At 39.7% G+C, this 26,488-nt stretch overlaps 1 protein-coding gene across 3 annotated transcripts; it reads right to left on the bottom strand.

Moving 5' to 3' along the window:
- Window positions 1–749: 749 nt before the first annotated feature.
- On the bottom strand, window positions 750–26,287 carry LSM6 (LSM6 homolog, U6 small nuclear RNA and mRNA degradation associated). Of its 3 annotated transcripts, XM_060012112.1 has the most exons (5): window positions 26,179–26,287; window positions 24,668–24,770; window positions 12,880–12,995; window positions 3,441–3,554; window positions 750–929 (listed from the first exon to the last, which is right to left on the bottom strand). In XM_060012112.1, the coding sequence occupies exons 3-5, from the start codon at window positions 12,971–12,973 to the stop codon at window positions 895–897; spliced, it is 243 nt and encodes an 80-aa protein (XP_059868095.1). In that variant the 5' UTR covers window positions 12,974–12,995; window positions 24,668–24,770; window positions 26,179–26,287; the 3' UTR covers window positions 750–894. The 3 variants fall into 3 exon arrangements, with proteins under 3 accessions (XP_059868095.1, XP_059868096.1, XP_059868097.1); XM_060012113.1 differs by lacking the exon at window positions 24,668–24,770 and having other exon boundaries at window positions 26,179–26,279; XM_060012114.1 differs by lacking the exon at window positions 24,668–24,770 and having other exon boundaries at window positions 26,120–26,214.
- Window positions 26,288–26,488: the final 201 nt, after the last annotated feature.

Here is a 26,488-nt window from a genome sequence, read left to right as displayed (position 1 = left end):
AGCAACGTGGACACTTGTGCTCTGATGAGGTCACATCAAACCCAGCTGGGACTGGAGAGAAAGGCTTCCCGGGAGCCCCTCCCTAAGCCAGAGCACAGAGAAATTCTTCCAGTCATAGCAGAGCAACTGGAACCTGAATGAGTTTACAAACTCCAGGCCTCGCTTTCCACTGTGTTCACAAAGTGAGAGGACGGCGTGGATGGCCCGGACTCCATCACCCACCGCGTGAACCGCCCGGGAGAGATGTAAGATGAGTGCGCACAGACTTGGCTTAAAAGGAACGTTTACACCTACACCTAGCATGTTGGAACCTTTAGAATCTCTCCCCCAGCTCAATTCGGATTCCCACTCCTTTTGCAGAAGTGCCACGGTTAGACGCCCAATTCTATTTCCTATCAAGATAATGGAAACAGAGGCTGAGCATCTGGTCTCAGGGAACCTTTTCAGCCTGAGACTGAAACTGGATGCCTCGTGGAACATTTTCCCTCAAGCATCTTGTACGGTGAACAGAGCAGGAGAGAGGAAGCCGTCTCTACAAATGTTTTAATTGTCCTCACGTCCATCATTTCAGTCAGTCCCACAAGCAAAGCAGGCAAATCAAATGGTGTTGTTTGAGACTTCAGTTACAAATCATGTAGGGAGAAAAAGATTTTCTCTTTTTTGAAAATTCTTTTTGCTTTCTGCTCACTGACATAGAGGTAAAAGAAAATGAATGCAACTTAAATATGAAAGAACTCTTTACAATTAAATCCACAATTTTATACATTTATCTCACTCACGTGTCAGTGAAAAATCACCAACTATGACAAAATAGGACAAATTATATGACAGAAGAACCAAAAAACTTAATAAAAAACATATCCGAGTGTGAAAAGTATGGCACTCTAGGTGTCTTCACATCCTCCTCTTCTGTGTACTTATGTACAACACTGAAAAGAAAAAATGAACAAATTGAAAAAAACTTTTCTAAGTATCATAATAGCAAGTTTTAAAAGCAAGCAGATTTTAGTCTGACACCTCTGCATATTTCAAAGGATTTTCAAACCACACAATAAATTCTAGAACTATTATAAGACTAATTTTATGACTCTAGACCTGGGTTTGCTGTCTTAGAGGACTGTGTTCTGATCTTAGCTATACATCTGACTGGATTTGCAAATCGCAACCAAGGGGATAAAATAAAATGTATGTGAAAGTCTCTGGAATCTTCGAATGTTTTATAATTCTAGGTATAACAATTATGATTGGTGGTTAAAGCAAATTAGTAAATCTACCAGGCCAGACTTCAGATTCAAAATAAAGAATAAATAAAAAATAAATATTTTCATCCATCTCCTCGATATAATCACTAAACTTCCTGTTTACTTTTTTAATTGCATCAGGATAAACAAGAGCTGAGGAGTTTGTTATTTTGTCTTATTCTGAATTCCCTGTAAAGTATCAGCCTTTGGTTTATCCGAAGTTTTGCTCAGCTAGTCCTCTCGTGACCACCCACATGAACTCTTCAGGGTATACTGAACATGTAGTACATGAGAATCAGACCACATCTAATGTCTTGGTCACTAGAGACCAAGCTTTCCCCAGAGGTGTACCTCCCCTCCTACTACCCACGCCTACTCACACTCTGACAGGTTTGTGCAAAGTGAACATTAAGAGACATCCTGATCAAAGGACATAGCACAGATTAATTAAATAAGCCAGGATCCTCTTTAAGAGCCTAGGATGTGAATTATGGAGCCGATTACCCCATGGAAAAAGTTATATAAAGGAAAGCATCAGAATGACAGTAAAAACATCCCTAGGAAACTGGCCAAGTCCAAGATGTAGTCTGTACATGACAGGATGCATCCTATCACCTCTCACAGAACCTGCAGCTAGCTGACTGCTGTTATCAGCTGTACTGAGATGGGGAAAGATCATTAACATTTCTTAGTAAATGGAGAGAGTCAAACAAGAACAATATTAAAAATAGGAAAAGAAATTCTACACATTGGAAGGACTAAAAAGGTATATATATAAAGATATGATGTGACCCCAATGTTCACAGCAGCACTATTTACAATAGCCAAGACATAGAAGCAACCTTGGTGTCCACTGACAGAGGAATGGATAAAGATGTGGTACATATATACAATGGAATATTACTCAGCCATAAAAAAGAATAAAATAATGCCATTTGCAGCAACACAGATGGACCTAGAGATTATCCTACTAAGTGAAATAAGTCAGACAAAGACTAATATCATATGATATCGCTTATAGGTGGAATCTAAAAAAATGATACAAATGAACGTATTTACAAAGCAGAAATAAACTCACAGACAAAGAAAACCAACTTATGGTTACCAAAGAGGAAGTGGGGGGAGGAATAAATTAGGAGTTTGGGATTAGCAGATATAAACTACTATATATAAAATAGATAAACAACAAGGTCCTACTATATAGTACAGGGAACTGTATTCAGTATCTTACAATAAACTATAATGGAAAAGAATCTGAAAAGAATATATATAGTCAGTTATATATGCACACATATATGACTGAATCACTTTGCTGCACACCGCAAACTAATACAACACTGTAACTCAACTATACTTTAATAAAAAAATTTTAAATAAAATAAAATGAAGATATAATGTGAAGCAGCAATATGGTATTGTAAGGACAGGAGGCAGAATAACTACAATGAAAGTCAGGATGTTTAGTTCACAGCAAAGAGATCCAAGGGTTATGGGGGCTGAAGAAGTTATCTGAACTAAAGAATACACATCAATAAAAAACCCCGAATCAAGAGTCACAGAGCTCCATTTGGGGGATGGGACCAAAAAGTGGGGATGAATCAAGGGATAATTCCCCCAGTTTTGATGTCTTCCCCGCCCCCACCCCAAAATTCAAATATGACTTTACTGATAATGTGTTTTTAAACCAGGTACTTGAAAGTAACCATAATAATCATATCAATAATAAGTTGTTAAAAAAGCTGGGTAACTTCAGAACCATATTTCCTCTTTTGTCATTTCTGCCAAACTAAAGGATACAAATCTCCCACAGAAAAAAAGCATCTGAATGCTTAATAGAGAAACAAGACAAGCTAACTGCCAAACCAAAGGTAGCAGGGAAATAGTGGCCATTCTCAGAGCACCAACCGCCAGTGTGAGAGGCCGTGTTGGGGGAATATAACACACCGTATTCGAGAACAGAGCTCTGGGTCAGTGTACCAAGGCCCCTCAATTCACCATCAGCAAAGGGAGGGAAGAAGAGAATTTCTAGTTCCAAAATGCCATGAAGCATCCAAAAAAGAACTAGCCACACCGAAGATCTGAGATGTAATAAGAATTTAAAAACAAAGCAAAACTAAAACTGAACTTTTAAGTCATCTAGAAAACATGCTGGTGATCCTGTTTTGGATGCGATATAACTGTAGAGTGAAGGGCTGTTACCATTGTTTCCTCGGATAAATGCATCCCCGTACTTATTCTTCAGCTGTCCATTTACATACTCCTCTGTCTGCTCCAAGGCTATATTCATATAGCCATCCAGGCAAGCCAGGACCCCTGGAGATGGATTCAGACAAAGAGAAGACATACAAAGCAAAGAGTTGAAAATTACAGGGTATACCTTAGAGCTGACAATCTCTTTACTCATTAGCTCTTACATGCTTAATATAAAAACTCACACCGTAAATGAAATTCAATAGAGCGAAGCACAAAAGTCTTTGCTCTCTGCCCGTCTGAATGAAAGGCTAAGACGCGTACAGCACGAAGGCCGTCATGCACCCACTGCTGGCAGGGAAAACAATGGGCTGCCGCCTCCCTCATTGCATGTGTGGCAACAATGGCAACTTTTAAAGCCTTCACAAAAGTAACACGGTAAGAATATTCCAAGTACGACACCATTCTTTGAGCGCTAAAGACAGGAGTGGGCAATTATGCAGGAACAAACGATCCCTAGCCATGACTCCTCATGCCCAGTGGCATTTCTGACTTTGGGCACTAAGTGAAATACGGGTCTGGCAGATTGATCTCGTTCTTTCACAACATCTCCTGCAGCGGATGAATGTATTCCAAGGTTAAGAGGAAGGCTCCACAATCTGTCAGAATAATGGAAAAGAGGAAACAGCAGGTGCTCCTGAAAGAACATCTTAAAGCTGTGACTCCCAGTGAGGAAGAGCTTGAGAACACGGGCACCATATTGCTTTATAGCACATGCCTCTCTGCGCTGTTCCAGTTAGAATATTTGCAGAACCACACTAATAAGAAAAACAGTAAACGTTCCAGGCAGCTTTCGAGGAAACTGTTCAAGTGAACCTTTTTAATTGTGTTAAGATGGTATCAATTCTGCAAAATTGGACCTGATGATCCTTTTTTAAAAAAGACGAAGATATGTAAACCATTAACTCTGAGCCTCTAACTTCAAGTGGTATTTTCTAGATAGACAACTTAAGTAAAAACAAATACTACAAATGTGATTCAATTAACCAAGTCGATAGCCCCATGTAGTCTCAACTTCATTAATATGCTTCTCACTCCCTGCCTCTGCCCCCATTATCCTCTCAACAAAAGTTTCTTTTCAAAATTTTGTGTGTGTGTAATGAGAGCTCAAGACAGTAAGCTAACAAAATTCTGCTAGAAGCTGCAAACTTTCGAAGCATCAGAATGCATTGTGAATAATAATAATTGTTTCCTATCAAAAGAAAGCTGAAGCCACTTTAGTTTCATTCCTGCTGTATTACTTTATATCTAAACCACAATCATAAATGAGCAAGAAACTTCTGAGACATGATATGCAAATGTTTGAAAATTAATTAAACGCATTTAAAAATGAAATGTTCCCTTCTAATAAAAATATTCTCATAGCAAAGGTTTTTTAACAAAAAAGGTTCTTGGAGGTTGGGATTATAACCCCCTCCCTTCTCTAAGGGATTAAATTACAATGAATAACAGAAAACAAGTTTCTTCAAACTTGAAGGGAAATTGCTACAGAGAACTGGGCTGTTTCCTTGTTTGTTTTTATCTAATCACATTCTTTATAGTATGCTCTCAATAGTGTACAACGTTTTGCTTTAATAGTATAGAAGCCATGGCCAGACAATCATAAACAGAGAAAAATTAGGGTTACTACTACCCATGTGAAAGGTTGTTGAAACTTACTAGTAAACAAGGAAATATAAATTAAATGAGATATTACTTGTTGCCAATTAGAATGGAAAAGTTGACATTAAAGGCTAACACAAGGGTTGATGAGAACGTAGAGATGAATGAGCCACCTGCCCTGATGGAGGGTCATCTACACCCTCTTTGACTCTGAAACCGTACCCCAGGGAATTTATTATAAAGAGACACTTGGACAAGGGCTTGAGATACATGTTAAAGGAGCAGTCATTTACATTAGAAAAAAGATTGGTAAACACCTAAATGTCCATTAATAGGACACTGGTTACAAACAAAAACAAAACTGTGGTCCATCCACTCATGGTATTCCTATGTAGCCATTAAACACTCCATGTTGTCAGAAAACTGAATGCATTTAATGTTAAAAAAAAATCAGAATGCATGTACAATTAACTGATCCCACTTATGTAAAATTATGCTTATATAGAGACAGATCTAAATGGGTAAGGGTGATTATCTCTGGATGGTAGAATTTGGGGAAGATTTACCTTTCTTCTATATACTTTTCTCCATTATTTGCTTTGAAATTTCTTTAAAAAATATATATATGTGTATATATATTTCCTTTGAAAATAGAAAATGTTCCCCTAAAGAGTAGGCTGGTGGATCTCCTCAATGAAGGGGGTACTGAGAAGATACTGAACACATGTCGCCACCCTAATCAGCTGCTGGATATTCTCTACGAATCTATTACCTCCTCTGGGCCCATCAAAAGCCCAGGGGTGAGAAGCGGCACACAGAGATGTTATAATATCTCAGTATTCAGTATAAATCCATTGATTCCACTGCAAAAGTCAAATTAAACTGGAGCTACATTATTAATGTCAAGAAACTAAAGCAGTACATAAAAAGCAGAGTATTTTTTAGGAAGGCTTTTGAAGCAAGCTTGAGTTTGAGTCCTAGCTCCTCCCTTACTAGGTGGAGATAATCAACAGAGATCTCAAAGGATTTATGTGAAGAGAAAATGAAAATTAAAGTGATTCATGCACACGGGACCCACAGTAAGCTCTCAATAAAATTAAATTTGCACATGTGGAAAGTGGAAAAATCTCAAGAGATTTCGATCATCACTCAGGAAAGAGACCAAGAATTATTCAGGAAAGAGGCCAAAAAAGGCTTTAAAACTTTGCTAATCAATTAGTTATCCATACCTGTGAAATATTCCCAGTAATTTAACATATCTTAATTTTGGAAAATTAGGAATTTAGTTACTTCAAAAAAATGGAATTGGATACCATTCCTTACACGAAGTTAGTTTCAGTAGTGTCAAGCCTCTTAAAAAGAGCATTTAATTTTCTACAAGACCAGAAAGGTGTCTTTGGATACCCTACATATTATATGAGTGAGAAGTTTATGCTGAAAAATGATACTGTCTAAATAGTTGCTTGCCAATCTATTTTTTAACACTTTAATTACAGTATAACTGCTTTACAATGGTGTGCTAGTTTCTGCTGTATAACAAAGTAAATCAGCTATACATATGCATATATCCCCATTTCTCCTCGCACTTGGGTCTCCCTCCCACCCCACTAGGTGGTCACAAAGCACCCAGCTGATCTCCCTGTGCTTCCCGCTAGCTATCTATTTTACATTTGGTAGTGTATATATGTCCATGTCACTCCCTCACTTCGTCCCACCTTACCTTTCACCCTCCCCGTGGCCTCAACTACATTCTCTACATCTGCGTCTTTATTCCTGTCTTACCCCTAGGTTCTTCAGAACCATTTTTTTTTTTTTTTTTTAGATTCCATATGTATGTGTTAGCATACGGTATTTGTTTTTCTCTTTCTGACTTACTTCACTCTGTATGACAGTCTCTAGGTACATCTGCCTGACTACAAATAACTCAATTTCATCTCTTTTTATTGCTAAGCAATATTCCATTGTAATATATAACTCACATCTTCTTTATCCATTCATCTGTTGATGGACACATAGATTGCTTCCACGTCCTGGCTATTGTAAAAAGAGCTGCAATGAACACTGTGGTACATGACTCTTTTTGAATTATGGTTTTCTCAGGGTATATGCCCAGTAGTGGCATTGCTGGGTTGAATGGTGGTTCTATTTTTAGTTTTTTAAGGAACCTCCATACAGTTCTCCATAGTGGCTGTATCAATTTACATTCCCACCAGCAGTGCAAGAGGGTTCCCTTTTCTCCACACCCTCTACAGCATTTATTCTCTGTAGATTTTTTGATGATGGCCATTCTGACCAGTGTGAGGTAATTCCTCATTGTAGTTTTGATTTGCATTTCTCTAGTGATTACTGACGTTGAGCATCCTTTCATGTGTTTATTGGCAATCTGTATATCTTCTTTGGAGAAATGTCTATTTAGGTCTTCTGCCCATTTTTGGATTGGGTTGTTTGTTTTTTTGGTATTGAGCTGCATGAGCTTATTCTATATTTTGGAGATTAATTGTTTGTCAGTTGCTTCATTTGCAAATATTTTCTCCCATTCTGAGCATTGTCTTTTTGTCTTGTTTATGGTTTCCTCTGCTGTGGAAAAGCTTTTAAGTTTCATTAGGTCCTATTTGTTTATTTTTGTTTTTATTTTAATTTCTCTAGGAGGTGGGTCAAAAGGGATCTTGCTGTGATTTATGTCACAGAGTGTTCTATGTTTTCCTCTAAGAGTTTGATAGTGTCTAGCCTTACATTTAGGCCTTTAATCCATTTTGAGTTTATTTTTGGTTATGGTGTTAGGGAGTGTTCTAATTTCATTCTTTTATATGTAGTTGTCCAGTTGTCCCAGCACCACTTTTTGAAGAGGCTGTCTTTTCTCCATTGTATATTCTTGCCTCCTTTATCAAAAATAAGGTGACCATATGTGCATAGGTTTACCTCTGGGCTTTCTATCCCATTCCATTGATCTATATTTCTGTTTTTGTGCCAGTACCATACTGTCTTCATTACTGTAGCTTTGTAGTATAGTCTGAAGTCAGGAAGCCTGATTCCACCAGCTCCATTTATCTTTCTCAAGACTGCTTAGGCTATTCGGGGTATTTTGTGTTTCCATACAAATTGTGAAATTTTTTGCTGTAGTTCTGCAAAAAATGCCACTGGTAGGTTGATAGGTATTGCACTGAATCTGTAGATTGCTTTGGGTAGTATAGTCATTTTCAGAATGTTATTTCTTCCAATCCAAAAATGTGGTATATCTCTCCAACTGTTTAATTTCTCTCATCAGTGTCTTATAGTTTTCTGCATACAGGTCTTTTGTCTCCCTATATAGGTAAATTCCTAGGTATTTTATTCTTTCTGTTGCAGCGGTAAATGGGAGTGTTTCCTTAATTTCTCTTTCAGATTTTTCATTATTTGTGTATAGGAATGCAAGAGATTTCTGTGCATTAATTTTCCATCCTGCAACTTTACCAAATTCATTGATTAGCTCTAGCAGTTTTCTGGTAGAGTCTTTAGGATTCTCTATGTACAGTATCATGTCATCTGCAAACAGTGACAGCTTTACTTCTTCTTTGCCGATTTGGATTCCTTTTATTTCTTTTTCTTCTTTGATTGATGTGGCTAAAACTTCCAACACTATGTTGAATAATAGTGGTGAGAGTGGGCAACCTTGTCTTCTTCCTGATCTTAGTGGAAATGGTTTCAGTTTTTCACCATTGAGAATGATGTTGGCTGTGGGTTTATCATATATGGCCTTAATTAGGTTGAGGTAAGTTCCCTCTATACCTACTTTCTGGCAGGTTTTTATCATAAATGTGTTGAATTTTTTTGAAAGATTTTTCTGCATCTATTGAGATGATCATACGATTTTTCTCCTTCAATTTGTTAATATGGTGTATCACATTGATTGATTTGTGTATATTGAAGAATCCTTGCATTCCTGGGATACACCCTACTTGATCATTGTGTATGATCCTTTTAATGTGCTGTTGGATTCTATTTGCTCGTATTTTTTGAGGATATTTGCATGTATGTTCATCAGTGATACTGGCCAGTATTTTCTTTCTTTGTGACATCTTTGTCTGGTTTTGGTATCAGGGTGATGGAGGCCTCGTAATATGAGTTTGGGAGTGTTCCTCCCTCTGCTATATTTTGGAAGAGTTTGAGAAGGATAGGTGTTAGCTCTTCTCTAAATGTTTGATAGAATTCGCCTGTGAAGCCATCTGGTCTTCGGCTTTTGTTTGTTGGCAGATTTTTATTCACAGTCTCAATTTCAGTGCTTGTGATTGGTCTGTTTATATTTTCTATATCCTCCTGGTTCAGTCTTGGAAGGTTGTGCTTTTCTAAGAATTTGTCCATTTCTTCCAGGTTGTCCATTTTATTGGCATATAACTGCTTGTAGTAATCTCTCATGATCCTTTATACTTCTGCAGTGTCTGTTCTTATTCCTCCTTTTTCATTTTTAATTCTATTGATTCGCGTCTTCTCCCTTTTTTTCTTGATGAGTCCGGCTAATGGTTTATCAATATTGTTTATCTTCTCAAACAACCAGCTTTTAGTTTTATAGATCTTTGCTCTTGTTTCCTTCATTTTTTTTCATTTATTTCTCAAATGATCTTTATGATTTCTTTCCTTCTGCTAATTTTGGGGTTTTTTTGGTTCTTCTTTCTCTAATTGCTTTAGGTGTAAGGTTAGGTTGTTTATTTGAGATTTTTTCTGTTTCTTGAGGTAGGATTGTATTGCTATAAACTTCCCTCTTAGAACTGCCTTTGCTGCTTCCCATAGGTTTTGGGTCGTTGTGTTTTCACTGTCATTTGTTTCTAGGTATTTGATGATTCCCTCTTTGATTTCTCCAGTGATCTCTTGGGTATTTAAGAGTGTACTGTTTAGCCTCCAACTGTTTGTATTTTTTACAGATTCTTTTCCTGTAATTGATATCTAGTCTCATAATGTTGTGGTCGGAAAAGATACTTGATACAATTTCAGTTTTCTTAAATTTACCAAGGCTTCATTTGTGACCCAAGATATGATCTATACTGGAGAACATTCCATGAGCACTTGAGAAGAAAATGTACTCTGTTGATTTTGGATGGAATGTCCTAAAAATATCAATTAAGTCCACCTTGTTTAATGTGTCATTTAAAGCTTGTGTTTCCTTATTTATTTTCATTTTGGATGATCTGTCCATTAGTGAAAGTGGGGTGTTAACATCCCTTACTATGATTGTGTTCCTGTCGATTTCCCCTTTTATGGCTGTTAGCATTTGCCTTATATATTGAGGTGCTCCTATGTTGGGTGCATAAAGATTTACAACTGTTATATCTTCTTCTTCGATTGATCCCTTGATCATTATGTAGTGTCCTTGTTGCTTGTAATAGTCTTTATTTTAAAGTCTATTTTGTCTCATCTGAGAATTGCTACTCCAGCTTGCTTTTGATTTCCATTTGCATGGAATAACTTTTTCCATTCTCTCACTTTCAGTCTATATATGTCCCTAGGTCTGAAGTGGGTCTCTTGTAGACAGAATGTATATGGGTCTTGTTTTTGTATCCATTCAGCCAGTCAGTGTCTTTTGGTTAGAGCATTTAAGCCATTTACATTTAAGGTAGTTTTCAATATGTATGTTCCTATTACCATTTTCTTAACTGTTTTAGGTTTGTTATTGTAGGTCTTTTCCTTCTCTTGTGTTTCCTGCCTAGAGAAGTTCCTTTAGAATTTGTTGTAAAGCTGGTTTCCTGGTGCTAAATTCTCTTAGCTTTTGCTTGTCTGTAAAGGTTTTAATTTCTCTGTCTAATCTGAATGAAATCCTTGCTGGGTAGAGTAATCTTGTTTGTAGTTTTTTCCCTTTCATCACTTTAAATATGTCCTGCCACTCCCTTCTGGCTTGCAGGGTTTCTGCTGAGAGATCAGCCGTTAACCTTATGGGGATTCCCTTGTATGTTATTTGTTGTTTTTCCCTTGCTGCTCTTAATATTTTTTCTTTGTATTGAATTTTTGATAGTTTGATTAATATGTTTCTTGTGTTTCTCCTTGGATTTATCCTGTATGGGACTCTCTGCACTTCCTGGACTTGATTATCTATTTCCTTTCCCATATTAGGGAAGTTTTCAACTATAATCTCTTCAAATATTTTCTCAGTCCATTTCTTTTTCTCTTCTTCAGGGAGCCCTATAATTCGAATGTTGGTGTGTTTAATGTTGTCCCAGAGGTCTCTGAGACTGTCCTCAATTCTTTTCATTCTTTTTTCTTTATTCTACTCTGCAGTAGTTATTTCCACTATTGGACCTTCCAGGTCACTTATCTGTTCTTCTGCCTCAGTTATTCTGCTATTGATTCCTTCTAGAGCATTTTTAACCTCACTTACTGTGTTGTTCATCACTGTTTTTTCCTCCTTAGTATTTCTAGGTCCTTGGTAAATGTTTCTTGTATTTTCTCCATTCTATTTCTAAGACTTGGGATCATCTTTACTATCATTACTCTGAATTCTATTTCAGGTAGACTGCCTATTTCCTCTTCATTTGTTTGGTCTGGTGGATTTTTACTTTGCTCCTTCATCTGCTGTGTATTTCTCTGTCTTCTCATTTTGCTTAACTGCAGCCTGCAGGTTCATATTTCCCATTGTTTTTGGTGTCTGCCCCCAGTGGCTAAGGTTGGTTCAGTGGGTTATATAGTCTTCTTGGTGGAGGGGACAGGCGCCTGTGCCTGTGTCCTGGTGGATGAGGCTGGTTCTTTTCTTTTTCGTGGGCAGGTCCGCATATGGTGGTGTGCTTTGGGGTGTCTGTGAACGTATTATGATTTTAGGCAGCCTCTCTGCTAATGGGTGGGGCTGTGTTCCTGTCTTGCTAGTTGTTTGTCATAGGGTGTCCAGCACTGCAGCTTGCTGGCTGTTGAGTGGAGCTGGGTCTTAGCGTTGAGATGGGGACCTCTGGGAGCGCTTTCGCTATTTGATAGTACGTGGGACCAGGAGGTCTCTGGTGGTCCAATGTCCTGAACTTGGCTCTCCCACCTAAGAGGCTCAGGCCTGACACCTGGCTGGAGCACCAAGACCCTGTCAGACACTCAGCCAGGTACGTGGGGAGTTTCTTGCCTTTTGGGAAGTCTGAGGTATTCTGCCAGCGTTCAGTAGGTGTTCTGTAGCAGTTGTTCCACATGTAGATGTATTCTTCATGTATTTGTGGGGAAGAAGGTGATCTGCACATCCTACTCCTCTGCCGTCTTGAAGGTCCCTCCCGTTGCTTGCCAATCTTGACTGCTTCCACAAAAACAAATGCTGCTGGGCCAAGGAGTTCTTTAGTATCCAGTTATTCAAGCCTGGCTGTCACCAGGGGATGCAGGCACACCAATCTCAAAGCAAAGACAGGAGACAGGAGCCCCAGATCACGCAAGTCAGAGGAACAGCTCTGCTGTCAGAGTTGTCTCTAAAATGAACCATCTCAGAAGTAGAAAAAGAAATGGGTATAGGGGCATCCCTGGTGGCGCAGTGGTTGAGAGTCCGCCTGCCAATGCAGGGGACACGGGTTCGTGCCCCAGTCCGGGAAGATCCCACATGCCACGGAGCGGTTGGGCCCGTGAGCCATGGCCGCTGAGCCTGCGTGTTCGGAGCCTGTGCTCCACAACGGGAGAGGCCACAGCAGTGAGAGGCCCACGTACCACAAAAAAAAAAGAAAAAAAAGGAATGGGTATAGAAACTGTTGACAACCAACGCTTTTTTGGTCTACTGGGTACTTCAAAGAGGTTAATAAAAAGCAGTTAAGTCACCTTTATTTCTTTAGTGAACACCAGTAAGGATGAAGCATGGAAATCTTACCTCGGTAATCCACTCCGGAATTTAATTTTACCACGACTGGTCGTCCGATGATTTGCTTCAGGAAGTCACTGGGTGTTTGCTTCCGCAGACTCATTTTAACAATCCTGATCAGAAATCTGAAAGGGAGAAATAAAGGTAAAGACAAAAGATAATTATTCAACAAAAAAGCCTGGAAGCCCTTAATGTACTTATAGGAAATGAAGTGTCAAAGGACAACGTGCAAAGAGCCAACACTGCTCCACCACCACACCCAGAGCACGGCAGCTAACGTGATTCCAGTTCTTACCTGGAGCCAGATACTAAGCTAAGCGTTTGACACACGTTACCTCATTAGGCCCACAAGAATCCTCAGGCACAGCCTCACCACAGAAGAGTCCTGTGATTCCAGAGCCCTTGTCACCACTGTGTCCGCAGTCAACATACCCACGACCACCATGACCACCACCACCACTTACCCAACATTCACTTCATGCTGAGCGCTCTGCTAAGATCCCTAGAAATACTGTCAAATTTAATCTTTACAAGAACCCTGGGAAGAAGGTCTTCATATCCCCATGAAATTAAAGGCTGCTGATGAAATTAAAGGCCCAGAGGATGAAATTACATGCCCACAAATGTGAGGGGATCAACATTCAAGTTCTAATCAGGCATTTTTTTTGTTTGTTTTTTTTTGGGGGGGTTCACGGGCCTCTCACTGTTGTGGCCTCTCCCACTGCGGAACACAGGCTCCGGACGCGCAGGCTCAGTGGCCATGGCTCAAAGGCCTAGCAGCTCTGCGGCATGTGGGATCTTCCCGGACCGGGGCACAAACCCGTGTCCCCTGCATCGGCAGGCGGACTCTCAACCACTGCGCCACCAGGGAAGCCCTCAGGCATGTTTTAAAGCCACAGTTTACATAATGTTTATATAGTATTTACAACATCTGATTGTAAATACTATATGCCAAAACAGTATCTCCAGAAAGAATAATAATCATAACTGAGAGCCAATATTTGAGTGTACTACAGGCCGGCACTTATGTAAGCACTTTACATGTATTAATCCACTTACAGCTCACTCATTTTACAGATGACTAGACACAGAAAGGGCTAAACATCCTGGTCAAGGTAACATAGCCAGTAAGTAGATGGCCAGCCCATGTCTTAATCACACCTTTATGCAGCCTCCTGAAAGCTGCTAATGTAGCCAAATATTTTTATTATATTATGTATATTATAATTATAGCAGATATACACTCTCTATAACAAAGAAAAAAATCTTAAAAATCAAGTATAATAGGAATCTAAAATAGGGAAAGAGCATTACGTACCCAAATCAATCACAGACATACATAGCTAGCCATCACTCCTTTCAAAACTCATCCTGTTTTGTAAGTTCTCTATCTCAAAATATTTTGATAAACAAACGTAACAAAACGTAACTGTTACTTAAATAAAAGCTTTGGAAATTAATTATTCTGTTTCATCAAATTCAGCATCAATTTTATTTAGTAGCCATATAAACATTCACATTTAAAAATTAGTATGAATACAATACTTGAAGGACCCTCCTCAAGAACTCAAGTTGTGGGGTTTCCCTGGTGGCGCAGTGGTTGAGAATGTGCCTGCCAATGCGGGGGACACGGGCTCGAGCCCTGGTCTGGGAAGATCCCACATGCCGCAGAGCAACTAAGCCCGTGCACCACAACTACTAAGCCTGCGCTCTAGAGCCTGCGAACCACAACTACTGAGCCCGCGTGCCACAACTACTAAAGCCCACACACCTAGAGCCCACACACTGCAACAAGAGAAGCCACCGCAATGAGAAGCTTGTGCACCACAGTGAAGAGTGGCCCCCGCTCGCCGCCACTAGAAAAAGCCTGCATGCAGCAACAAAGACCAAACACAGCCAAAAGTAAATAAATTACTTTTTTTAAAAAAATCAAGGTTTTTCTTGTTTTGTTTTCAATCAAAACTTTCACTAAACATTCTTCCATAAATAGCACTGGTTATTTCACTCCAAGTCCACCCACTCAATGATCTGAATTCAGGTTTAAGATGATTGTTTGGAGATTTTCTCAATGTAAATCCATGCAGACTCAGCAGTTTGGATAAACTAGAACGCTAGATTATTGGCTTTTCATTTGTTTAACAATTATGTGTATGGACACGCCCTGCAAGAAAATTTTTTAAATGTACACACAGGCTCTGACCTTAAAGAACTTAGAATCTAGAAGAACTTAAACTCTTGTTTAAAGGGCGTGAGTAAACAAAAATGATCGTAATTTAAGTAAAATAATTTTCTTTAGGGCTTCCCTGGTGGTGCAGTGGTTGAGAGTCCGCCTGCCAATGCAGGGGACACGGGTTCGTGCCCCGGTCCGGAAAGATCCCACATGCCGTGGAGCAGCTGGGCCCGTGGGCCACGGCCGCTGAGCCTGCGCATCCGGAGTCTGTGCTCCACAACGGGAGAGGCCACAGCAGGGAGAGGCCCGACTACCACCAAAAAAAAAAAAAAAAAAAAAAATTTCTTTAAACAAGAAAAGTCAATATCTCAAATTAAACAAAAGAAAATACAAATTTCAAAAACTATTCTTGAATGTGGGGCTGACATTTGGTCCATCCATTCCATCTCCTCAAGGTTTGAAGGATTTTTTAAATGTGATCAAATAATTATTCTGCTTGGCAAATTTTAATTTTTCCACTGAATTGCCAGTTTATTTGTTTAGCTACACTGTCTCAACAGATAAATGAAATTACGACTACTATTCAGGACAATCACTATTCATTCATGACTCAGATCACACAACATTATTTATGGTGTTTTGAGCTCACGAAGAAAATTACAAAGTAAATACTGTAGCAGATTCAATACCTTTAATGACATTAGTAAAAGGAAACACATCTTCCCATTTATCTACAAAGTGCTTTATTTCTGTCTTCAACATGCATTGTTCTGTAGTTGGACAGGTCTACAGACATCCTGAAGGCCCCACAGAGACTCATTCACTGAGACTTAGGTTCATTTCCCATCAGATGCTAAGTCCCATTGTGCCAGCTTCTTCATCTACAAACTTGAGAGAAAACTAGTTTATTTTGTGCTAAAAAACCCACTAAGATGCATTCTGATGTGAAAATCTATTATTAACTACCTTGTCCAAAGTTAAAAGTTAATGACAGCAGATGACAGAGCAAGGTAAAAATCCACCAGACCAAACAAATGAAGAGGAAATAGGCAGTCTAACTGAAATAGAATTCAGAGTAATGATAGCAAAGATGATCCAAAATCTTGGAAATAGAATAAATACAAGAAACGTTTAACAAGGACCTTGAAGAACTAAATAGCAAACAAACAATGATGAACAACACAATAAATGAAATTAAAAATTCTCTAGAAGGAATCAATAGCAGAATAACTGAGGCAGAAGAATGGATAAGTGACCTGGAAGATAAAATAGTGGAAAAAACTACTGCAGAGTAGAATAAAGAAAAAGGAATGAAAAGGATTGAGGACAGTCTCAGAGACCTCTGGGACAACATTAAACACACCAACATTCGAATTATAGGGCTCCCTGAAGAAGAGAAAAAGAAAGGGACTGACAAAATATTTGAAGAGATTATAGTTGAAAACTTCCCTAATATGGGAAAGGAAATAGATAATCAAGTCCAGGAAGTGCAGAGAGTGCAGAGAGTCCCATACAGGATAAATCCAAGGAGAAACACAAGAAACATATTAATCAAACTATCAAAAATTCAATACAAAGAAAAAATATTAAGAGCAGCAAGGGAAAAACAACAAATAACATACAACGGAATCCCCATAAGGTTAACAGCTGATCTCTCAGCAGAAATTCTGCAAGCCAGAAGGGAGTGGCAGGAGATATTTAAAGTGATGAAAGGAAAAAACTACAACAAGATTACTCTACCCAGCAAGGATTTCATTCAGATTAGACAGAGAAATTAAAACCTTTACAGACAAGCAAAAGCTAAGAGAATTTAGCACCAGGAAACCAGCTTTACAACAAATTCTAAAGGAACTTCTCTAGGCAGGAAACACAAAACAAGGAAAAGACCTACAATAACAAACTCAAAACAATTAAGAAAATGGTAATAGGGATATACATATTGATAACTACCTTAAATGTAAATGGATTAAATGCTCCAACCAAAAGACACCGACTGGCTGAATGGATACAAACACAAGACCTATATATATGCTGTCTACAAGAGACCCACTTCAGACTTAGGGATCCATATACACTGAAAGTGAGAGGATGGAAAAAGATATTCCATGCAAATGGAAATCAAAAGCAAGCTGGAGTAGCAATTCTCAGATCAGACAAAATAAACTTTAAAATAAACTCTAATACAACATACAAAGAAGAACACTACATACTGATCAAGGGATCAATCCAAGAAGAAGATATAACAATTGTAAATCTTTATGCACCCAAAATAGGAGCACCTCAATACATAAGGCAAATGCTAACAGCCATAAAAGGGGAAATCGACAGGAACACAATCATAGTAGGGGACTTTAACACCCCACTTTTACCAACGGACAGATCATCCAAAATGAAAATAAATAAGGAAACACAAGCTTTAAATGACACATTAAACATGATGGACTTAATTGATATTTATAGGACATTCCATCCAAAACAACACAATACACTTTCTTCTCAACTGCTCATGGAACATTCTCCAGTATAGATCATATCTTGGGTCACAAATGAAGCCTTGGTAAATTTAAGAAAACTGAAATTTTATCAAGTATGTTTTCTGACCACAACACTATGAGACTACGTATCAATCAGAGGAAAATATCCGTAAAAAATACAAACAGATGGAGGCTAAACAGTACACTACTAAATAACCAAGAGATCACTGAAGAAATCAAAGAGGAAAACAAAAATACCCAGAAACAAATGACAATGAAAACACAACGACCCAAAACCTATGGGAGGCAGCAAAAGCAATTCTAAGAGGGAAGTTTATAGCAATACAATCCTACCTCAAGAAACAGGAAACATCTCAAATAAACAACCTAACCTTACACCTAAAGCAATCAGAGAAAGAAGAATAAAAAAAAAAACCAAAATTAGCAGAAGGAAAGAAATCATAAAGATCATATGAGAAATAAATGAAAAAAAATGAAGGAAACAAGAGCAAAGATCTATAAAACTAAAAGCTGGTTCTTTGAGAAGATAAACAAAATTGATAAACCCTTAGCCAGACTCATCAAGAAAAAAAGGGAAGAGACTCAAATCAATACAATCAGAAATGAAAAAGGAGAAGTAAGAACAGACACTGCAGAAATATAAAGGATCATGAGAGATTACTACAAGCAATTATATGCCAATAAAATGGACAACCTGGAAGAAATGGACAAATTCTTAGAAAAGCACAACCTCCCAAGAATGAACCAGGAAGAAATAGAAAATATAAACAGACCAATCACAAGCACTGAAATTGAGACTGTGAATAAAAATCTTCCAGCAAATAAAAGCCGAGGACCTGATGGCTTCACAGGCGAATTCTATCAAACGTTTAGAGGGAGCTAACACCTAACCTTCTCAAACTCTTCCAAAATATAGCAGAGGGAGGAACACTCCCAAACTCATACTACGAGGCCTCCATCACCCTGATACCAAAACCAAAGATATCACAAAGAAAGAAAATACAGGCCAATATCACTGATGAACATAGATGCAAATATTCTCAACAAAATGCGAGCAAACATAATCCAACAGCACATTAAACAGATCATACACCAGGATCAAGTGGGGTTTATCCCAGGGATGCAAAGATTCTTCAATATATGATCAATGTGATACACCATATTAGCAAACTGAAGGAGAAAAATCATATGATCATCTCAATAGATGCAGAAAAATCTTTCAACAAAATTCAACACATTTATGATAAAAACCAGCCAGAAAGTAGGTATAGAGGGAATTTACCTCAACATAATAAAGGCCATATATGACAAACCCACAGCCAACATCATTCTCAATGATGAAAAACTGAAACCATTTCCACTAAGTTCAGGAAGAAGACAAGGTTGCCCACTCTCACCACTATTATTCAACATACTATTGGAAGTTTTAGCCACATCAATCAGAGAAGAAAAAGAAATAAAAGGAATCCAAATCGGCAAAGAAGAAGTAAAGCTGTCACTGTTTGCAGATGACATGATACTGTACAAAGAGAATCCTAAAGACTCTACCAGAAAACTACTAGAGCTAATCAACGAATTTGGTAAAGTTGCAGGGTACAAAATCAATGCACAGAAATCTCTTGCATTCCTATACACTAATGATGAAATAACTGAAAGAGAAATTAAGGAAACACTCCCATTTACCACTGCAACCAAAAGAATAAAATACCTAGGAATAAACCTACCTAAGGAGACAAAAGACCTGTATGCAGAAAACTATAAAACACTGATGAAAGAAATTAAACAGTTAGAGAGATATACCATGTTCTTGGATTGGAATAATCAACATTGTGAAAATGACTATACTACCCAAAGCAATCTCCAGATTCAGTGCAATACCTATCAACCTACCAATGGCATTTTTCACAGAACTAGAACAAAAAATTTCACAATTTGTATGGAAACACAAAACACCCCAAATAGCCAAAGCAATCTTGAGAAAGAAAAACAGAGCTGGTGGAATCAGGCTCCCTGACTTCAGACTATACTACAAAGCTACAGTAATCAAGACAGTATGGTACTGGCACAAAAACAGAAATATAGATTAATGGAACAGGATAGAAAGCCCAGAGGTAAACGCACGCATATATGGTCACCTTATTTTTGATAAAGGAGGCAAGAATATACAATGGAGAAAAGACAGCTTCTTCAATAAGTGGTGCTGGCAAAACTGGACAGCTACATGTAAAAGAATGAAATTAGAACACTCCCTAACACCATACACAAAAATAAACTCAAAATGGATTAAAGACCTAAATGTAATAAGGCCAGACACTATAAAACTCTTAGAGGAAAACATAGGCAGAACACTCTATGACATAAATCACATCAAAATTCTTTTGACCCACCTCCTAGAGAAATGAAAATAAAAGCAAAAATAAACAAATAGGACCTAATGAAACTTAAAAGCTTTTCCACAGCAGAGGAAACCATAAACAAGACAAAAAGACAATGCTCAGAATGGGAGAAAATATTTGCAAATGAAGCAACTGACAAAGGATTAATCTCCAAAATATAGAAGAGGCTCATGCAGTTCAATATCAAAAAAACAAACAACCCATCCAAAAATGGGCAGAAGACCTAAACAGACATTTCTGCAAAGAAGATATACAGATTGCCAACAAACACATGAAAGGATGCTCAACATCAGTAATCACTAGAGAAATGCAAATCAAAACTACAATGAGGAATTACCTCACACCAGTCAGAATGGCCATCATCAAAAAATCTACAAAGAATAAATGCTGTAGAGGGTGTGGAGAAAAGGGAACTCTCTTGCACTGCTGGTGGGAATGTAAATTGATACAGCCACTATGGAGAACTGTATGGAGGTTCCTTAAAAAACTAAAAATAGAACTACCATATGATGCAGCAATGCCACTACTGGGCATATACCCTGAGAAAACCATAATTCAAAAAGAGTCATGTACCACAGTGTTCATTGCAGCTCTATTTACAACAGCAAGGACATGGAAGCAACCTAAGTGTCCATCAACAGATGAATGGATAAAGAAGATGTGGGATATATATACAATGGAATATTACTCAGCAATAAAAAGAAATGAAATTGTTATTTGTAGTGAAGTGGATGGATCCAGAGACAGTCATACAGAGTGAAGTAAGTCAGAAAGAGAAAAACAAATACCGTATGCTAACACATACATATGGAATCTAAAAAAAAAAAAAATTGGTTCTGAAGAAACTACGGGCAGAACAAGATTAAAGACGCAGACGTAGAGAATGGACTCGAGGACACGGGGAGGGGGATGCGTAAGCTGGGACGAAGTGAGAGAGTGGCATGGACATATATACACTACCAAATGTAAAACAGATAGCTAGTGGGAAGCAGCTGCATAGCACAGGGAGATCAGCATGGTGCTTTGTGACCACCTAGAGGGGTGGGATAGGAAGGGTGGGTGGGAGACACAAGAGGGAGGAGATATGGGGATATATGTATATGTATAGCTGATTCACTCTGTTATAAAGCAGAAACTAACACACTATTGAAAGGAATTATACTGCAATAAAGATGTTAAAAAAAAAAGTTAATGACAGAGAACAGTTCTGAAAGTTTCTGAGATGCTCTTCCTGGGTTAGGATCCTCAAATAAAATTTTCCATTGTTTAGAAAAAAGAAAAAAGTTAAAGACACATGAAAGAATACAAACCTAGACTGATAGTTGCTTAACTGATGATATTAGTTATTTTTAAAATGTTACTAATACTATCTTTCCTCACCTTTTAAAAAAGCATGGACATATTCTTGTTCTAAACTCATCAAAGATCATGCCTCTGCCATTAAGTCTCATCTCTACCCCAATTAACATCAATCTCTTCCTGAAGGCATTCAACGCTTCAAATTTTTATGCAGCATCTACCTGCCAGGCACTTAGGCTGGGGATGTAGCACCTATAAGATGTGGCCCTGGGCCCTCAGAGTTGATACTCCAAAGGGGACAGAAACATACAAATGGCGAAGTTTTTAAAAAGCTGTATGCATTTGGATAAAATGATGCAGAGAACAGCACCTACGGAAGAGTGGCTTACACCAGGCCTTGGAGATCAAAGGAAGGTTTCGGGAGGTGAACCTGAGCTGAGTATGGAGGAAAAGGAGTCCACCAGCCTAAAAGGAGAGAAATCTTAGCAAAGGTATTAGACAGTGTTTGGGTTTGAGGGGAAAATGCCACCTTGGCAAGAAGGACAAGCAGCAGCTGCAGAAGGGAGCAGGGCCACCATCATGGGATCAGAGCAAGTCAGACTGAGAGAGCGCAGCCCTGAGCCTCTAGGCCAGTTTCCCAAAAGTGAATCATCTGCATCACTTGGAGATCCTGATTCGGTAGTTCTGGGGCAGGAACCAGAATCTGTCTGCAAAAGCGCAGGAGACGCCTATGAACTGGCAAGCATGGGAAATACTTGTGTCAGTGATGGGGACCCTGGGGAGGTCTGAAGCAGAGACTTGCATGATTGGAGACAGGCCCTCTCACTTAGTTCTGGCGTCAGAGTTTCCCATATGGTTACCTGTCACTATTTACTCTCTTTTACATGCTTTACTTTTTTTAAATAGGAGTCTTTGCTCCCTCACAAGACTGGAAGCCACGTGAAAGGAGAGACTAGTACCAAGCTTCTCATTTACTCTCTAGAACATCGACATTGTGCTAAATCTCTTGAAAAAAAATTTGTTTTTATTTGTAAAGAGGATGGTTGCTTCAAACACATTTTATCCATCACTTTAGGAGAGTGTATCTTTTACATTTGTCTTCATTAGGCTTCCGTGGTACTCCCTGTTACTTAATGACTCGTCCATAAATCCATTTTGTATGAGTCAATTGGTCTTGACACCACAATTTTTCCCATGACTTGCCTCACGTAAGTTTAAGTTTTCATCTTTTAAATTGGATAAGGCAGAAGGAACAGTTCTGACTGTTTCTGAAGGAAGAAAAAAGCCTCTTGAACCATAAACATATAAGAGGAAAAAGGCTTTCTTGCTTCAGGGTCACCTTGATAAAACTTCTCTTCAAAATTAAAGCCATAATCACCCTCTAGGCCTCCTCTCCCTTCCCTGACTCCTACTCGGGGTTTTAAATGACCTATTTTCATAAATGGCTATTAAGTCAAAAGCAGTATATTTTCTGGCAGAAGCTACTGAGAGGTCTGGTACAAGAACATCTGCCTACTGCCTTGCAGAGATTTTTTTAATTAGAAGAATGGGGAGGAAAAAAGAAACAAATTTTATTCATCCACTATGTGCCAGGCCACACTAGATTCCTCAGCAATTCACATAGCAACCCTGTGAGGGGGTGAGCAGAACTAAGGCTTGACCCCAAAGCCTTTCAGAGGTTCAGCTGCCCTTCTGAATAGGTGTTAAACCTGGGGAATGGCCATAGAGACAGTGAGAGATCTATCTGGAGAGTAGCAGTACTGAGGGGCAAACACCGAAAGTGACAAAGTCCTGTAAATTAGCCTGTGACGATATTTAAAAATGGTCAAACAGAAAGAAATATACAAGGAGACTTGCAAATCCTTGTTTCTTGGCAATGTTCACTGTAAACCTTCACCTACTCTTGAAGTATTTACAGTTTAGGGTGAAAAAAATTGAAAAGGAAAAAAACTGCAATGAAACCCAATACTACAACCCAAGTAAACGCAGCTGTAGACTAACACATCATTGTCAGAGAGGGCATGAGACACGGAGAAACACAGCTCTCTCTATATCTCCCTTCCGAGACAGCGGATACGCTGCCCTCTTCCGAAGGCTGCAGACCAATCCCTCCTCCCCACCCACAGGGGGCTACCTTCCTCCCCTCTCTCCCGGGGGCACGCTGAGCTGGCCCTCTGCGCACCCAGAGCGCCTCTCTCCACTCGCAGTCACTGCCCTGGGCGGCTGTTTTGCAGTTTTCCTGTTTGCTGACCAGTCTCCCACACTGGGTTCTAAGCTTCTCCGGGACGAGGAAAATGTGTTCCTCATTTAGTAACCCTGGTACCTAAGCACACTGCCCAGGCCTGAGGAAGCAGCACTTAAGGGCAGTGCCAAGGAAAAGCCCTGTCCCTTCCCCTCCTCTCCCAGCTATGGGCACAGAGATGAGTACAGCATCATCCATGCATGTGAACAGCTCTAACCTAGTCATATCTCTATTACTGACCACCAAATTAAAGAGAGATGGAGAAAACAGAAACGTTTCTGTGTTGTCCAAGAAACAGCTGCACCCGCATCAACACAGATGGCTTGTTAAATGCAGATTCCTGAATCCAACTCCCAGTCAGACTCTCTAGGTAAGGAACACTGTAATTTATGTTGTACAAAGGTCCCCAAATAATTTCCATAAGCAAGTGGTTCTCCACCAGCAGCGCTTTTAAACCCCACCCTCAGGGACAATCAGAAATGTCTGAAGACATTTTAGATTCTCTTGACTGCGGAGCGCGGTGCCACTGAGGTCTAGTAGGTAGAGGCCAGGGATTCGGCTTAACACTCTACAAAGCACAGGACGGCGGTCCTCCACAACAAAGGACGATCTGCCCCCAGATGTCAGCTGAGGTTGGGAAACTCTGTTATAAGCCCTAAAACCATTGTTCTCTGATCTTAAGGCAACAAGTTTTTAAAAAACCTTCAAGGGTTAACAAATGAGAACCAACAGCTAGGTTCTAACCACATGACAGAGTATAAATCATAACTTACTAGATATTTTATTCCAACATATAAAGAATATGAAAACAACTGTCAAAAAAAATCTTGACGGGATTGCCATTCCAAATAATGAATTTCTAGTCCTGACCGTGAAAACGTCACTTTTCCCATTTTTCAGTGCTACAGATCACTCAGATGATTACAATCTCTGTTACCTGGCCCAAATCTGAAGCCGTAGAGTATGAAAAAATATATATATATATATATTATATATAGATACAAATTATATATACATAGCTGAATCACTTCTGCTGTACACCTGAAACTAACACAATATTGTAAGTCAACTACACTTCAATAAAAAAAATAAACTGTTGAATAATCCAAGTGATGTAAACATCTTTTAAAATTCTAATACTGAGAACGTCACAGTTCAGTGAGAGACCACCTGCTGCAGCATAAAGAGTACTCACTTGGGATGCGGGAACCCTGAGTTCTAATCCCAGCTCTGCTACTTAATTAGGAGTGTGCCTTGGATAACTCATCATTTCACCTCTCAGGCCCCAGGTTCCTCATCTGCAAAATAAAGGAGTTATGCCGGACGATCGCTTAAGGGATCATCCTGCTCTAACATTCAGTCAGGGCCTATGCAGCAACTCCAAAAATACAAATACACACACACAATAACATCCTCTGAAGAGTCCTGCACAAAATTCAAGCAAGTGGAATTGCCACGTAACACTATATTAAAAAAAAAAAAAAAAATCCAAAGAGGCTCAACCTTGCCAGTTGATATCCTAGAAAAGAATTACTTTTGGTGAAAAAGGCACAAACGTGAATGATGGAAATTGCTAAAACTTTTTTGGCAAACAATCTGGCCATGTGTATGAAGACCTAAAAAAGACCCCACAAGATCACAGCATCTATTCTAATAATTTCACTCCTCAGAAGCAGTCCAAGTTAATCATCTGAAATATTTTTTTAAAAAAATGTTTATCAAAGTATTACCTGGAATACTAAAATGAAGCAAAAATTCACAAACACCCTAAATGCCCCACAGCCGGGAAATGGTTAAATAATGGGTAGGACCTACACAATGATGATTTAGGTAGCCAATCAAAAGAAAATACAAAATTAGAAATTATACTTAGGAATGATTTCTAAATGAAAGTGAAAAACTAAATATACTGTTAAGTGATAAAATGGGTACAGCCTTAGCTCAAATACAAACTAGCCCAGAACAGACTGTAGGCGGAAGGGTGCCATGAACGTTATTTTCTTCACTAAAGGTTTCTGTATTTTCAATTTTTCTATAATCGTCTTGTATTAATAAGGGGTAGGGAAAGGACACACCAAATCCCTCTCAAGATTATCTGCATCATCCCAGTTCTAGACACCTTAAACAAAAATACGGGCTGACCGCGCGCGCACACGCCTGCTCACAAAAGCCGTGGTGACAGGACTTAAAACCATGCAACTGTGGGCATCCCCAACCTGACAACTCGGGAAGGTGGGCTAGTCCAGCTCTTAATTCCTGGGAGTCAGGCGCAGCCACCCCGATGCAGCGGAGGCCAAGCAATCCCAGGCGAAGCCTGGCCCTGTGTTCGGGTCCGCTTTCCCGCCGAATCCCCGGGCTCATGTCGGGCTTCCCAGCGTACTTCAACCACCATGAGCGGTCTCGGAAGCCACCTCGTGGGGCCCGGCCAATGCCGTTCCTCCCCGCGCGATCTAGGCTGCCCTCGGGGTGGGGTTCTCAGGACCGAGCTCGGGAAGCCCGGCGCCGGCGGTCCCAGATCTCCCGGGCACGACAGGCGCCGAGGACCGAGCGTGAGCGCGGGACCCGGCACCCGCAGGCTCCGAAGTCCGCGCTCGCTCCCGGGCCCTCCAGGGGCTGCAGGCCCGGCCCGGGGATGCTGCTCACTAACCCTGCCCGGGACGACGGAACACTGAGGCCTCGGACTGCCCGCGCGGCCGCATGGCTCACCTCGCGGCCGGGATCAGCACCCCGACTCCGGGCACCCCACAAGCCCGGCCTCCGCCGACCAACCAGGCGAAACCGAAACTGAAGTCGCCGAAGCTGCGGCGCTTTTCTGTCTCAGCCAATCATTGCTTTCCATGACTACGGCAACCCGCGAGGACCGAAAAGCCTCACCGCGCCAGAGCGCGCTAATCCCAGAATCCTGGTTTGCCTGAAGGTGAAGTTGGCGCCCCGGAGTCAAGGTGGAAGGCGCTGGGGCTCTTTTCTAACAGAAAGCAAACACCACCAGTCTTCCCTCCCCCACTCCCGCAAAGGA

The sequence above is a fragment of the Delphinus delphis genome, chromosome 5 (assembly GCF_949987515.2).
Source record: "Delphinus delphis chromosome 5, mDelDel1.2, whole genome shotgun sequence".
NCBI lineage: Eukaryota > Metazoa > Chordata > Mammalia > Artiodactyla > Delphinidae > Delphinus > Delphinus delphis.
Note: the sequence above shows the minus strand (reverse complement) of the source record. Positions and strands in the feature narration are given on the sequence as shown.

Excerpts from the sequence above, each read along its gene's own strand:
- LSM6 (XM_060012112.1), bottom strand. The coding sequence starts at position 12,973 with ATGAGTCTGCGGAAGCAAACACCCAGTGACTTCCTGAAGCAAATCATC. Across the intron at positions 3,555-12,879 it reads TTCCGGAGTGGATTACCGAG|GGGTCCTGGCTTGCCTGGAT; the intron begins GTAAGATTTCCA and ends ATCCATCTCCAG. Across the intron at positions 930-3,440 it reads ATTTATCCGAGGAAACAATG|TGTTGTACATAAGTACACAG; the intron begins GTAACAGCCCTT and ends TTTTCTTTTCAG.